The sequence below is a fragment of the Aristolochia californica genome, unplaced genomic scaffold, assembly GCF_029961685.1.
Source record: "Aristolochia californica isolate CCGP_79_NKW_82.1479 unplaced genomic scaffold, dmAriCali1.0.hap1 SCAF_16, whole genome shotgun sequence".
Lineage (NCBI taxonomy): Eukaryota > Viridiplantae > Streptophyta > Magnoliopsida > Piperales > Aristolochiaceae > Aristolochia > Aristolochia californica.
The window spans coordinates 19,413,836-19,428,678 of NW_027181837.1; the positions used below are offsets into that span (position 1 = coordinate 19,413,836).

Below are 14,843 nucleotides of genomic sequence, written 5' to 3' on the forward strand. Positions count from 1 at the left end.
TCCTTTGAAGCGGTGGCTCTGAGACTCGCATATCCTTGCCTCTGCAACTCGGGGTCCCATCTCTGGCACTGGGTAATTCATATATCACAAAAAATAAATTAATGATAGTACTCGAGACAACTTCGTCAAGCTATACTAACAAAAAACAGAGAGAGAGAGAGAAATGAACTAAACCAGTTGCTACGATAAGCAGCAGGAGAATGACGATTGCAGGAAGAGACGTACGTACGCCACGGACCTCCATTAACAGACTCCGAGAGAGAGAAAGAATGATACAGCAGAGAAGTAAATACGAGACAGAGATGAGTGCACAGAGCAGTGGGCACAATGGAGCTTATATAGGGAAAGATTTGTATTTCTGTACAGAGTTTAATGCTCAAGAAATGCTTAAATGGCAGATTCCGGATTAATAAAAAACTAAAAAAAAAACGGGAAAGAGAGAAGCAGCCGACAGAGGTGAGTAGGCAATCAAATAAAGCCGTAACATTTCGATCAAAGTCTTGAAATTTATGGGGAACTTTTGATTTTCGAACGTGGAAACAGTATAGAAGGGAGTCTTTTCTCTTCTTTATTTAGCAAAAAGCAAAGAGAAGAGAATGCAGAGGAGCATGAGGCGAGTCTGAAAGTGATGTCCTCTGTTATTACGCAGCTGATTAATATTGACAATTAGCAGAATCTCGACCTTTCTTTCCTGCTTTCACTGGCTTTTCCTGGCGAACACGTTTCACATTGAGTTGGAATGCTAGCCTGAGCTTCCCCTTCTGCCATGAATGGGAAAATCTTCTCTGCAAAGATGGAGATGGGATCTGTTTGGGACCGACAAATCACTTTGCTAGAACATGAATGGAATCAGGCTCCACCATTCACACTTGATCAAGCCATCCAAGAAGCCTGCCTCCTCCTAAATTGACTGTTTGAACAGCCAGGTGTTAGCTTGTTCCTGGTTTTCAACTCTTATTAAACTAGCCAAGGTTTAATAATATAGGGTTTTAATCGAGTTTGGGTATATCAGGTTGGGTTCAGTTCCCCTTCAATAAAAATTAAAGCAACTTAAAAAAGTAATGTACAACATAAGTTTGCTATTTCCTTGGAAATAAATATCAAATAGCCTTTAGAACGATTCACAGTATGTTTGACCATTTTTGGCGACAATACAACTCATTCAAACAACCAGGCAAAAATTGATAGGCAACAGCTCTTCTTTCCTCCTTTCAGCAAGTAAAACGGGTTCTTTTGCATCTCAGTTGCATATACGAACCTCATCATCACTGTCGTCATCACCGTCATCATCTTCATCATCCACACTTTTTCTACTGAGTTCTGCATATTCATCAAGTGATGAAGCGGGGAACAGATCTCCCTCTCTACTTCTGTCTGCAATTTGAGGGGTCTTCACTGTGCCATCGGTTTTATTCTTGTTCACCTGTTGTAAAAGGAACCTGAGTCAGTACAGGCATTAGGCACTGATAATCACCCAGAAAAGATGAAGCAGTGGGGAACTGTCCAAAACAAACCAAGTTCACATGGCCAAAATAATTATCAATATCATAACACTGCAAATGCAATATTAGTATACACCAAGACAATGTCCATAAAATGAACATACATTGGGTAATCAGGTCATCGGAATGCGGGTATGTGCAAGTTTTATACTCAACTGAAATGGACAAATTTGACTAAGAAAAGAAGAAAGATGTACCACGTCTCTTCATGCTACATTTGTGAAAAACTGTGAAACATGCAACGATAACTCAAGAGTTAAAATGATTGCATCTCATGTCCCCAGGAAGTAGGCAGACAAATAGAGTCAGAATTTATCTATTGCAACATGCAGAAACCACACCACTCATGCATGTGGTGTAGTTCCACGATATTGTGTTATGAAAATCCCTCCGTCATTTATCAACTTTATTAAGAAATAGTCCCACATGGATTAGTGAGTACAAAGATCATGAGTTTATTAGCTGAAAAAGAGGTTTCCCAAGTAGGCTAGTCATTTTGGGATGGGCCTTGTACCCAACTTTAGAAACATAATATCACTCTATGATAATGGAACACAGGGTCAAACCGGTATCACAGTAAAAACTTAAAAGTACACAAGAAGAGAATGCAATAGATAAACAATCTGGTTTTCACCTACAAAACATTAGGGAAGCCTGAACTTATAAAATTTACTTGAAGGACAGAATTACAAAAGACACCTAGTGGGTCATTCTCCAAATTCAGTATCGTAGTTTCATCAAAAGTTAGAGAAAAGACTTTTTTAGTACCATTAGCAACCTCAATCGGAATCTAAGCTGAAGTCCAAGTCTAGCCTTAAAAAGTTGTAAAGAGAGAAAAAGTGTGTGAGTCAGAGAGAGAGAGAGAGAGAGAAAGACCAAAGGTTTATCAATACAATTGGATGAAAAAAAAGGATGTCATTCAAGCAAAACACTTTCAAACCAAAACAGGGAACCAGTTTCACTTATAATAAGTACACCAATCACTTAACGATCACCTATACTAAGTTGCACTGAATAGTTGAAATTCTTTTTTGTAAAATATGGAACTTTCAATTCACAGAACATATTTGAAACTGTATAATCTCCCACAAAGATATTGCTTTTTGGTGCCAATGAGAGATTCTGATCCTGATGAGTGTGTGGTAGTACCGTTGTTTAGATGAAAACTACAGATTGTATTTTGAGGTACTTAACTACACAATGAGAAAAATTTACTATATAGCTGTCATGATCGATACTCAAGTGTACATGTGAGGTGGGAGTTTTTAATGAAATTCTCATGTAATTTAGGGGCAGAAAAGTCCCGGCACAAGTAATTAGGTTAGCTCAATAAAAGGAAAAGAAAAAAAGTGCCGAATATGCTGTAAGAGAAGCTATTTATCAACAAAGTCATCCATGAGAAAAGTACGTCTTGGAAAACATTGCCAGGCCAACGTCCTTGGAGCTCTCAGGTACTTCTTTGAATAGAAGTGACTCCATCCAAGCTCAAGATTAATCTTTCTCAAATGATGATTGTTGGCAAAGATATTGATATGCTGGGATGTAATTTTTCAAGTGTCCTATGGAAACCAACACCAAATAGAAAGCAAAGGTAAGTTGCCCGCTGACCCAACCAGGTATAAGATACATTCAGGAAATTGATTCATCGTATACAAACCAGGACAAATATTTCTTTAGCAACTAGGATAGACAGCCGGATGATGACGCTTTAACATTAGGTATTAAAAAAAACCCCAGGTCAAGGCTTAATATATATAGGTCTGAGGGGCAGTTTGGAGTCACTGAATATTCTATAATAGATTGGCCGTTCTCCTTGACAATTATTACACATAAGTGGTTGGAAGGACCGGTAAGAGTAAAATGCAGACTGTGGTTGCTAAATCAGTTAAAATATAGGATTGGCAATGGCTCAAGCTAGTTGTGATAGACTAGATAAGAAGTTTATTGCCAGAATCTAGTATCGAGGTGGACAAGCCAATTCCATTCTACTAACATAATAAGGCAACAACTTACTAATAATCCAATTAATCGTGAGAAGACAGAGCAAATTGAAATTCAATTGTCATTTTGTTCATCAAAAGATCCATTGCTAAAGCGATTCAATTCTATACTTATCATACAAAGATTTGTTAATAGTTGTCGTTGCTAAGCCAATTACCACCAAATTGCATCAGCACATTGTAACAAGCTGGGATTGATCAATTTCTCCAGCTTGAGTGAAAGTGTAAGAGACTGTATTGCTGTGTGACTTCAAATAATTATTTATCATGATAGGAACTTAAGAGTAAATGTGAAGAGCAGAAAAGTCCTAAAACATGTGACTCTACTTCCCTGAACAAAGTCAGAAGAGATTGAGTGTTGATTTTTTCTTTTTTTTGAAATGGTGGAACACTTTTACTGCTCATATTGCTTTTAGTAAATACAAGAGTAAGAAGAATAAGCCACGATGGGGAAGGAGTCTCCAACCAGAAGGAGAAGGTCTGGAGAAATCTTCTTCTTTGGATAATACATCCACAACATTACAGCATAATTCTTCTTACAGCAAAACCAACAATCAATGAAATCGAAGATTGAGTGTTGGCTATGCTAAGAAGAGTTATTTCTCCGAAATATACATTATCAAATAAACAGATTTTTCTACCCTAACTCTTCTTCCATTACAGACCAAACTTAACTTTACTTTGTCCTTTTATGCTTCTTTTTTTTTTTTTTTTGAGAAAGGATGTTGCAGTAATTATTACCAGTTTTGACATAAATTCTCATTCCTAAACCAATTCAGACATTGAGCTAAATGAAGTCTCATTAAAAACCAATCCAGATCAGTCTCCATTGCATCATCTGATTTCAATAGCTTCTCTTTAATCTAAAACGAATGAAGCATCTCTCTGTAGTAATATGCAAAGAAAAAAAAAATATTAGCTGTCACCAGCTTCTCAAATTGCTTTCTGCTCAAAAAATGTTTTCTAAAATCTTTGACCAAGTCATGATAAAGTCAGGCATTAATATTATCAATATGAGTTTTTAATGCACATTGACATATAATGATTAACACGATTCAATCAAAGACTTCTTAAGCTGGAACATTTATATGATCCAAAAAATGAGTGATTAAAGATCAATCAAAGACACCGGGAAAGAAAAAAAACTGCTATATCTAATACGACAAACATGATTTTGGTTAAACAAACTGCTTTTAGAGGGTCCAACAGATCAGTTTTTTCATAATAATTGTAAAAAAACTTACAGCTCTTAGCAATGACCGGCGATCCCTCTCTCGAGCATTCTTAATGGCCTGTAATTTGTACATCAATTACCACTTCATGCAAATTAAACTATTGATTATACACATAAGAAAAGAATAAATAAGCAAAAAATTAACCTCATCAAGAGTCTTACGCTCAGCCTCTACTTCCTCGATGTCTCTAAACAGTCACACAAACAAACATAAAATCAATTAGCTATAAGCATCAGATTTTTCTTAGACAAAGAAATGATGGTAATAAAAGAAACATGATTGTATGCTGAGAAAGAGACCTTCCAATTATCTGTTCAACACGACAAGAACATTTAGCGCATACTTTAGATTCCTTGGCACAAGCTGCATTGAGAGAACAATAAAACTATTAATATGACACAAAAGCCAAAATATAAATCATAATACGTAAAAGACTCCAACTAGATTGGCCAGAACAGAATTGGTGAGAAAAAAAAAATCTTTAAAAAGTATACAAGAATCAACATCACACAAGTATAGAATACCAAATTGGATTACCAGCACAGATATTGTGATAAGCCTGTCGTACTGCCCGCTTCCCACACCGCTGACTGAAGAAAGAAAGCTAAAAACATAAAAAAAGGATATAGTGCAACAAAACCACCTGAGCATGAGCCACACAATTACCATTTTGCTGGCTCCACGAGCGGTTTGTACTTCCCGTACCTAAAAAACCTCAGAAGTCAGAACAAGGAACAGAACGGAACAGTAAAACCGTAGAGAAGAGAGTTGAGCAGCGACCTCCGTTTCCATTCTATCTGGTCTCTACATCGAAGACAAATACCAGTTATATCCGAGTAAGGCCGAAACCTCCCGCCCAGTTCCTGTAAGGACAGAACAGAATCAGAGATTCAGAACATCGAATATAAAACCTAAAGCATCAAGATAAAAAAGAAGCGAGACTAAAGCTCAGGTAGAGAAGTGAGGGAAAGAGTTACCGTTTCATTCTTCTTCTTACCGGCATCGGGTTTCCATGCGACTCGATTTTGGTGCTTTGGAGGTCCCTTCCGAGTCGACATGCTCCGACTCCGTAGCCTGTTTAGCAATCAGCAGACAGAAGGAGGGGGTTTGTTCTAATCGGACCTCAGTAAATTGTAATCGTTTTAGGGTTTGAGGCAGCCAACGTCTCCCGGTCGTATCATTTGAGAATATCCAATTTATCCACCATGAAAAATAAACTTTAATGATTTTCAATTGTCACATTTTTTTTAAAGAAAACAAAGGGAAATAATTCCTCAAAATTTATAATTTAGAAAAATCATTTGATTATTAATTAGAAAAAATATTTTTAACTTCTAATTTGTGTGCTATTTAAGTTTGTGCATTCTTTATATTGTCCAATTCCCGAACTCGACAACTATAGGGGAGTGTTAGTGAAAATAATCTCATGTCGAGTAAATTTAGAATAAGTATCACAGTTTTGTAGCGTTTTTGGATGTACCTATACCAAACTTTAACATATAAAATCTTTTATTAGAAATTTGATGACGGAGAACAATATTATAAGAAGATATGGGGTTCTCTAATCCTGTTTGCAATTATTACTCAAATACCATTTAAAATTCAAAATCAAATTTTTAATTATTATTTAGAGATTTTTTTAGGTTGGTGTATGTGCATCATAAATGCAATTAAAATGATGTTATAATTAATTACTTTAGTTGTTTAATTTATAGTGTTTTTCATATTTGTTTGAGATTAAATTAAAGTAATTACTAAGTTTAGACACTATAAGTTTTATCAAATTTAAATTTAAATTATTATATTCATGTTAAGAAATAGCAATTTAAGGAGGGTTAGTACACTTAAAGGGGGATGGGAAAGTGAAAGTGAATGAACTAGGGTATGTTGGGAACCCCATGGAAAATAAAAGAAAAGAAAAGAAAATAAGAATTTAACCATTATTATTTCTAAAAATAGTTATTGAGAAGGAGAATTTGATCATTATCTCACTTTCATTAACTATTTTGGAGTATAATAATGGTCAAATTCTCATTTTATTTTTATTTTCTAGGGATTCCAAACAAACCCCTAGTGAAAGTGAAATGACAAGTGAATCGTTTTTTCGTGTTAGTGTACTCGATGTAAAGTGCACTTGAAAGTATTTTCTTGTGTTAAAGCCCAAAATGGAAAATATAGTAGAAAAAGATAAGACTCTATTCAAGACTCTTAAATGTCAATTTGAAACCCCGAGGACCAATAAGTAAAACCTGTAAATATCACATTCATAAGCTGCAAAATCATTTTCATTCTCTCCCGCATGGATGGCATTCATAAGTTACAACACCCAAAACCACAAAAGCTCCTATTAAGATCATATATCACTTTGCAACCCACGCTAGCACACACAGTTATAATCTAATGTGAAGAATGAACATACAAATGACATCTGTCTCAAAACAATTAGGAGAGTTAATGTGGCTGGAATTTGCAAACTTTGTTAGGAATTAGACGCACTAATTTAATACTAAAGAGAGCAGAAATAATCGCAGAAGAAGAAATAATCAAGCATGAAAAATACAAGATTTATATAAGTTTGCCTCAAGGTGAGACTACGTCCTGTCTTCCGCCACTGCAATACTTTGATTATGATGATGAAATAGTTTACAAGAAAAATCACACACACTCAACTGTTTTTTTTTAACCTCTCTCAGCCGCAACTGATGATCATCCTCGATGATAACCCTAACAATGACGCCCTCCAAATATAAAGAGAAAACTAGGGCAACAACAAAATTGAGAGATGTTGGTGATTAGCTACTGTCAAATCTAAGAACAAATGGCTGACAATCCAAAGAAGATGTCATTGCATAGTTCTTTAAAAAAGTTGCAAAGAGAGGGCTTTCAACAGGCCTGAGAGGAAACGATGCCTGCAAAAAGTCAAAAACAGAAGATGCTTCTTTTTTGGCAATCTAAAAATCTTATAGCAAGCAGCTAGAGTCTTAGATTTTCAATGATAGGGCCCAAAATATCAGCTCCTCTGCAATAGCACCGAGAGAACAATTAGAAAATTTTGGGTCATGGCCATCTCAAAATGCTCCAATATATGTAATCCTGTTTTGTGATTGTTAAGGGAGAAATGCTCATACTGTATTTGTTCTATTCCACCCAAACAATTCGCAGACCAGGTTGCATAATATTCATTAGCAAATGAGATCCCCACTTTCCCTCAAACTATCCCTCAAAATAAGTAGTGCCATCGGCCTCGATAGTCCAGCCAGCCTCGCGAGCAAGAACATCATTCATGTTGGTGCGAGCAGAGAGAGTAAAATTACCACACTGCCGCAGACCCGAGAGATGAGGAGGGTTGGGAAGCAGATAGAGTCGAGAGAGCAGAGGATGGAAGGAACGTCTAGAGAGAGGAGGATGCAGAGAGCGTTGAGTGAGCTGAGTGAAAGTGAATAAACTGGGTTTAGGGTCGGAATCCACTTTCACTCGTTTTACACTAGAGTGAAAGTGCAATCCACACACAAATGCAGCATTTGACTGGTAAGGAGATTTCTTCGAGCGGGACATCATCATTCTCAGACATCATTGAAGGTTCAATTTAGATGTCAACCATGAAAGTAATTCACATAACTCTCTACAAACCAACAAGTTAGCCAAGAATTACTCATGGCGTTTCATTCTGTTCTATCACCGATGGCACAAAACAGGACAATATGAGAGGTATTAACTCTTTGTCCATTTATGGTGAAGTGGCTTTCGAAAACAAGAATTACTAATAACCAAGAATTAGGAAATGGAAATGAAAACGAATGCCAAAGAAGACGAGAACTGATAGCAATTATGTTCTCATTAATTACTTAAAATCGTAACCTTGATTTTTTTTCTCAAACAGCTAGCAGATTAAAAATTTCTCTACTCAAAATACACAAAAATCTAAAGTGCTCACTGCACACAGTAAGCACAAAAAAAAAAAAAAAAAAAAATGAATTCAGTAACAGAACAACAAAAATTAATGGATAACGAGCGAAGAGCTGAGCAGAACAATACCCCTTCCAGCAGAGGCTTCAACAAGAGAGGGAATCAAAGTGGACACAGAGATAGAGAGAAACGTGCCTTCGTCGAAGCCGCCGGTGGAGGAAGACGCACAGCATCATCCACGGGGTTCTGGAGCGGTGGGAAGGCAGGAGAGTGCTCGAGCAGCTGAGGAAAGAGTGGAGAGAGCAGTTTTTGTTTTGTTTTATAGCTAGTGGCAATTGTGTAATAATAAAGTTAAAAGAATGGCGGGACTCGTATTAAAACGCTGTAACCGGCATCGGGTGTTGCAGAGATCGAAGGGTTTGGAAGCTGATTGTTAAAATACCATCACTAGGAGCTAATGGCGGCGGGTTCACCAAGAGTGCACCGCTCCTCCATCCCTCCCTCCCATCTCCAGCGACTCTCAACCTTCAAAGAAAAACCCAGCGTTACCGCCTCTGCCCCTCATTCATCTGCTTCTCCTCTCGATTCTTTCGCTTCCGATCCGGTCTTCTCAGCTTTTCTCTCCCCAGATTTCTCTTCCACCAAATTCTCCTCCCAGGCCCTCACATCCGGCTCTGCCGCCGCCAGCGCCGAGCGCCTCCAAGAGGCAATACGTCTCCTAGAGGCACAAATCCGCTCCGAGGTCCTCTCTCGACATAATGAGCTCCTTTTCCAACTATCCTCCCTTAAGGACGGCCAATCGGCACTCGCTGTTGTCCGATCTGGGATCTCGACGCTCCAGTCCTCTGTTCGCCGCGTTCGCCATGAGATTGCGGAGCCTCACCGCAATATTCGCCTCCAGACCGTGCAGCTGTCCAACCTCCATGCCACTTCGGAGCTCCTCCAGGCCACCATCCGCCTCCTCCGCCAGTCCAAAAAACTTAGGGACCTCGTATCTAACTCCGCCTCCGACCCAGATAAATTGGATATTGCCAAGGCTGCACAATTGCATCACGAAATTCAAATGCTCTGTAAAGAGAAGGCGTTGTCTGGAATCTCAATGATCGATGAGGAGGTGGCATGGCTGACGGAGATCGGAACACTATTGAGATCTGAGGGGATGAGGGTTCTTGAGAGAGGCATGGAGTGCTTGAACCAGGCAGAGGTCGGCAGCGGTTTGCAAGTGTTTTATAACTTGGGAGAATTGAAGGACACTGTGGAGGGATTGGTTACCAAGTATAAGAGTCAGGGAGTGAAGAGTATTGCTGCTGCATTACATATGAAGGCGATTTCAGCATCGTCAGGTGGGCTTGGGGGCATCCATAGGAGTGGAACTCCGCAGATTGGAGGAGGTGCAAAGACGAAAGAAGGCCTGTGGCAGAGGATGGGGATCTGTATGGATCAGTTACATTCAGTTGTAGTTGCGGTGTGGCATTTGCAGAGGGTACTTTCAAAGAAGCGCGATCCATTCACCCACGTTTTGTTCCTTGATGTGGTCTTACAGGTTAGCACTATTGATGCCTTTGTCATTTGTTGAATCTCTAAACTTTGTTTCACTAAATGCCTTTTCATCTGTTGAATATCTAAACTTTGTCTCAGTAGCTGCGGCAGTGTAGTTTACTTAGCATAAGTTACTGGAAACAATGTGTCATAAAAGCGTAAAATATCCTGAACTTTACATCATCCAGACTAGATTGGTCAGTCCAATACAAATCATAGTTAAGTTCAAATTCATAAAACGAGAATTTAAATTGAGGCATCAGATTGTTGATTAATTGGCTTCGTACAGAGAAACAGAGAAGAAGAGAAAAGTATTGGGAATGAGAAGAAGAAAGAAGAATTGGGAATGAAAAGAAGAGAATTGAGAAAGAGAGGAAGAAAGAAGAAATTGGGGAGGAGAAGAAGACAAGAGAAGGGAACCGAGAGGGTGAGAGAAGGGGAGAGAAGGGGGAGAACAGAAACAGAGGGATTTTATTAATTCATCTTCAATGTTATGAACTCAATAGCAGGCCGAGTCATTCCAAGGCGCCGTGGCTGAGTCATTTAGAATTAAGCTTTATTTTTCTGCATTTTATTTCTGTTAAGAGTAAATATTCCACAGGGGCATTCTTGTAATTTTTAGCTTGAACCTGTGTTAACGCCAGCCTTAGTTAGGAAGGAACTAGGAAGAGGAAGAGTCATGTGTGGGGAAGAGGAAGAGTCATGGGTGGGAAAGAGAGTTGGTGTCAACCTTATGTATGGGGGGAAAATGAAATTGAGGTTAAGTTTGAATATATCAAAAATTGGATTTGGAGTTCTCCTCAAGGAGCTCTAGGATTTGGAGTTCTCCTCAAGGAGCTCCTTCTTCTTTCATTTTTCTTCCATTCTCTTACATCTTCTTCCATTTCTCCTTTTCCATTTTACCGAGTCCAAACCGAGCATAACAGTGGCTGGACGCTGCACTGTTTCTGGGTTAACAACTGAGTTCTAGCACAGCCAACCACAGTTGCCATTCTTCCTTTCTCTCTTTTCAATTTACCGAAGCTCAACTCATTCCAGCAGTGCTGATTTCATGCACTGATTTCTAGACTAAGTTCCAGCGCAAACTCTAACAGCAGTAGTGCTGTTCACGTCCACTCACTCTGGATTCATCTCCCCAACGTCGTGTTACACAAATCGCAATGTGTGGATCCGGGACCGTAAATCAAAGCTACCTCCAATGTGTTGTTACAGTGTATTAATAACTAAAGTTGAAATTTAAAAAAACATAAAATAGATAAGATCAATATCTGATAAAAAAACCAGTAAAATTAGGAAAGATAAACTAAAAATAAATAAAACAAAATAAAAGAGATTATAAAAATAAATAATCTCAACCATAATTGGTGGGTCCACTGGAGCCCGATGGGCATGCTGGTGTCCCCACCTGCTTTTATGTTGTTTATCTGCATTGCTTTGTCCATTTAATCATGTGGTGGTATGAGCTGCATTTTTTTACTTCAACTTTTATCCAGTCCCTGGTTTGTTTTTATTTGTTGCCTGTGCAATTCTAAATTGACCTCTTTCCAAGAATGTGTTTCCTCTTAGTTTTGCTTAGCAGCTAAATCTGAGTTCTTGTCAGGAAGGTGATCCAACACTAACAGATCGAGTTTGGGAGGCACTAGTCAAGTCTTTTGCAAATCAACTGAAGTCTGCCTTCACTGCATCAAGTTTTGTGAAAGAAATATTTACTCTGGGTTATCCAAAGCTCTTTTCTACAATGGAGAATCTTCTTGAAAGAATTTCTCGTGACACTGATGTTAAAGGGGTTCCTCCTGCTATCGGTGCTGAAGGCAAACATCAAATGCTTGCTGCTCTTAATATTTTCCAGACTGCTTTCCTTTCACATTGTTGGGGTCACCTATCCGAATTGGTTAATAATGTATTTCCAGTTTCCAGTCGGGGGAGCATTCCTTCAAAAGAGCAGATCTCTAGAGTTATAGTGCGAATACAGGAAGAAATTGAAGCTGTTAAGCTGAACGCACACTTGACTCTTCTAGCTTTACGTGAAATCAGCAAAATTTTAAACCTGCTGGCTGAAAGAGCTGAATTCCAGGTAACATTGATTTTTGCAGACTCGTAAACTTTGATTGACAGTATCTATGCTGTGTGGATTTTTTCATACCTCTTAAATATGAATTCTGCATGTGTGTGGTAGCAAGATTTGAAACAGGCTTCTGATTCTTCTGTTGTGGTTCCAACATTAACAGATCTCAACTGGTCCCGAAGCTCGTCAAGTTACTGATCCTGCAACTCCATCTCAAGTTAAAAACTTCACTCTCTGTCAGCACCTTCAGGAAATCCACACACACATTTCATCCACCATGTCAGGTCTACCAGCTGTTGCGTCTGATGTTCTCTCTCCTTCTTTGGGTCGGTTATATGCAGTTGCTTATGATTCAGTCACATCCCTCTTTCAAGCCATGCTTGACCGTCTTGAAACTTGCATCCTACAAATCCACGACCAGAATTTTGGTGTCCAAGGCTTAGATGCAGCTATGGACAATAGTGCATCAGCGTACATGGAAGAGTTGCAGAAAGCTCTGCTTCACTTTCGAACTGAGTTCCTGTCTAGACTAATGCCTTCCTCCCTCGTAAAAACCCGCAGCACAAGTACCGATACTATATGTATTGGGCTTGTAAGGAGGATGGCTTCCAGGGTCTTGACTTTCTTCATTAGGCATGCTGCTCTTGTGAGACCTCTCTTGGAGTCTGGCAAACTGAGAATGGCAAGAGATATGGCTGAGTTAGAGCTGGCTGTCAGCCAGAACTTGTTTCCAGTGGAGCAACTGGGTGCATCTTATCGGGCTCTCCGTGCATTTAGACCTGTTATTTTCATGGAAATATCTCAATTACAAGGCTCACCACTTCTCCAAGATTTACCATTGAGTGTTATACTTCATCATCTATATTCACTGGCCCCCCAGGAGTTGCAGTCACCATTGCAGCGGAATAACCTGACTCCTTTGAAATACTCATTGTGGTTAGACACACAAGGAGAGGATCAGGTCTGGAAGGGGATTAAAGCGACTCTTGATGAATATGCTGCAAAGGTTAGAGCCAGTGGGGAGAAGGAATTTAGCCCTGTATACTATCTCATGCTTGAGTTGGGTTCTTCATTGTCAGAAAAAGCTCCTGCATTGCCAGCAAAATCCTAACCAATCCATCAGACGAGGTTGTTTATATTAGCTTCCAACAGGAGCCTGCAGACTTGCATGCAAGTTCAAAGGGAGAAGTGTTTCATTGAGTTACTACTGATTCGTCTATTCATCTTGTTAATATTGAGATTTCCAGTTGAGTTTGGAGAGTTCCCTATACAAACTGATTCTGATCTTGGCCTTTGTACTTGAATTGGTTTTTGTACTTTTGAAGTATAAAATGAAAAAGAAGAAACAGGGGAGAGATAGAAGATACAAATTGTGGAGACTAATATGGGTATGGACGATGCCAGATGGAAATATCAGCATTCAGCATGTGTGACCCAGGCTGCAACAAATATATCGCGTATGTTCATTGAAGAAAGATGTGGTACACATTTCTGTAATTTTCACAAGCTTGTGGGAAGTCTACTCTTCTGGACTCCTCGGCTGGTAAGATGCAACCTTGCTATAGATGTTATATGTTTCACAAAGAATCAAAATAGCAAAACTGGCTTTTTGTTGCAAGCAGTACGAGGTATCTACAGATCCTGTTGGTAAATAAGTATACAGTTGGAAGTTACAGCCGACAGCGAAGAACTGATAAGAGGATTTACATCCAGAGAAGAAACAAACTCATGTTGAGATGGTCTCATGCTGAGTACTCCAACACCCGAATCCTCTACTGTTAGTAGGGCTTTTGCTTTTATGCCCAAAACATTATTTTTTGGTGGGGCTTCTTTTTGTTGTTAACTTTGTTCAATCGACTAGATATATTCAAAAATAAATACTATATATGTTTTTCATTTAAAACTATTTTTTCAAAAATTCTTCCAAGGCTTCAATGGCCAGCCAGAGCTTTATGTTTAAGTAGACTGAGCAGCCACACATGAGCACAAGGGACGAGAAACCCAAAGATTCCATTCTTCATCGACAAAAGGAAGAAGATTTCTACCCACATATTGAGCTTTTCCATGTTCCCTGTCGTTCTTCAGGAAGAAAAAGAAGAAAAGCTATCTAGTTCAGTACTGATGAAGCAGCTCACCTGCAAGCACCGGTTCTCTTGCTCCCTATTCTACTCTGCAAAATTACCAACAAGAAATCCCAGATAAGCATTCTCATGAGACAACTTAAACATTCTGAAACGAAGGACTCAGGAAGTAAAACAGCTGCACTACAATGGAGTCGCAACACTGCGATTGATTCGAACTTGTTACCTTTGTAGACCTGGGTCCTGCAGCGGTTCATTTGGTAGCAGGGCTTGGTTGTATATGGCTGAAGAGGCTGCGGATTTCTGTTTGATCCAATCGGGATTATTCTTGATGTGAAGTCTGTCAGCTAGAAACCTTTTATTGATTTCGGAATCCATTAAAAGCTCCTCTTCTTTGTGGCATTCTGCTATAGAACCATTGCATGGAACTTCTCTTTCAGTACTTGTGTGACCCTCGGCGAAAGAAGAGAAGAAGACTGCAAAGACTGCCATGACTGCCAAGACTGTCTGATCAA

The 14,843-nt window shown here is 39.0% G+C and overlaps 2 protein-coding genes across 3 annotated transcripts; one reads left to right on the forward strand and one right to left on the reverse strand.

Moving 5' to 3' along the window:
* Positions 1 to 1,025: 1,025 nt before the first annotated feature.
* LOC137953812 (uncharacterized) lies at positions 1,026 to 5,889 on the reverse strand. Of its 2 annotated transcripts, none has more exons than XM_068801327.1 (8): positions 5,735 to 5,837; positions 5,518 to 5,600; positions 5,404 to 5,442; positions 5,275 to 5,327; positions 5,037 to 5,100; positions 4,882 to 4,924; positions 4,747 to 4,794; positions 1,026 to 1,423 (listed from the first exon to the last, which is right to left on the reverse strand). In XM_068801327.1, exons 1-8 carry the CDS (start codon positions 5,738 to 5,740, stop codon positions 1,241 to 1,243), a joined length of 519 nt encoding a protein of 172 aa, XP_068657428.1. In that variant the 5' UTR covers positions 5,741 to 5,837; the 3' UTR covers positions 1,026 to 1,240. The 2 variants fall into 2 exon arrangements, with proteins under 2 accessions (XP_068657428.1, XP_068657427.1); XM_068801326.1 differs by having other exon boundaries at positions 1,027 to 1,423; positions 5,715 to 5,889.
* A 3,083-nt stretch (positions 5,890 to 8,972) lies between these two features.
* Positions 8,973 to 14,390, forward strand: LOC137953693 (conserved oligomeric Golgi complex subunit 5-like). The gene is made up of 3 exons (XM_068801167.1): positions 8,973 to 10,186; positions 11,783 to 12,256; positions 12,411 to 14,390. The coding sequence occupies exons 1-3, from the start codon at positions 9,101 to 9,103 to the stop codon at positions 13,356 to 13,358; spliced, it is 2,508 nt and encodes an 835-aa protein (XP_068657268.1). The 5' UTR covers positions 8,973 to 9,100; the 3' UTR covers positions 13,359 to 14,390.
* The last annotated feature ends 453 nt before the right edge of the window (positions 14,391 to 14,843 follow it).

Excerpts from the sequence above, each read along its gene's own strand:
- LOC137953812 (XM_068801326.1), bottom strand. The coding sequence starts at position 5,795 with ATGTCGACTCGGAAGGGACCTCCAAAGCACCAAAATCGAGTCGCATGG. Across the intron at positions 5,101-5,274 it reads TTATCACAATATCTGTGCTG|CTTGTGCCAAGGAATCTAAA; the intron begins GTAATCCAATTT and ends CTCTCAATGCAG. Across the intron at positions 4,925-5,036 it reads GTTGAACAGATAATTGGAAG|AGACATCGAGGAAGTAGAGG; the intron begins GTCTCTTTCTCA and ends GTGACTGTTTAG.
- LOC137953693 (XM_068801167.1), top strand. The coding sequence starts at position 9,101 with ATGGCGGCGGGTTCACCAAGAGTGCACCGCTCCTCCATCCCTCCCTCC. Across the intron at positions 10,187-11,782 it reads TCCTTGATGTGGTCTTACAG|GAAGGTGATCCAACACTAAC; the intron begins GTTAGCACTATT and ends AGTTCTTGTCAG. Across the intron at positions 12,257-12,410 it reads CTGAAAGAGCTGAATTCCAG|ATCTCAACTGGTCCCGAAGC; the intron begins GTAACATTGATT and ends CAACATTAACAG.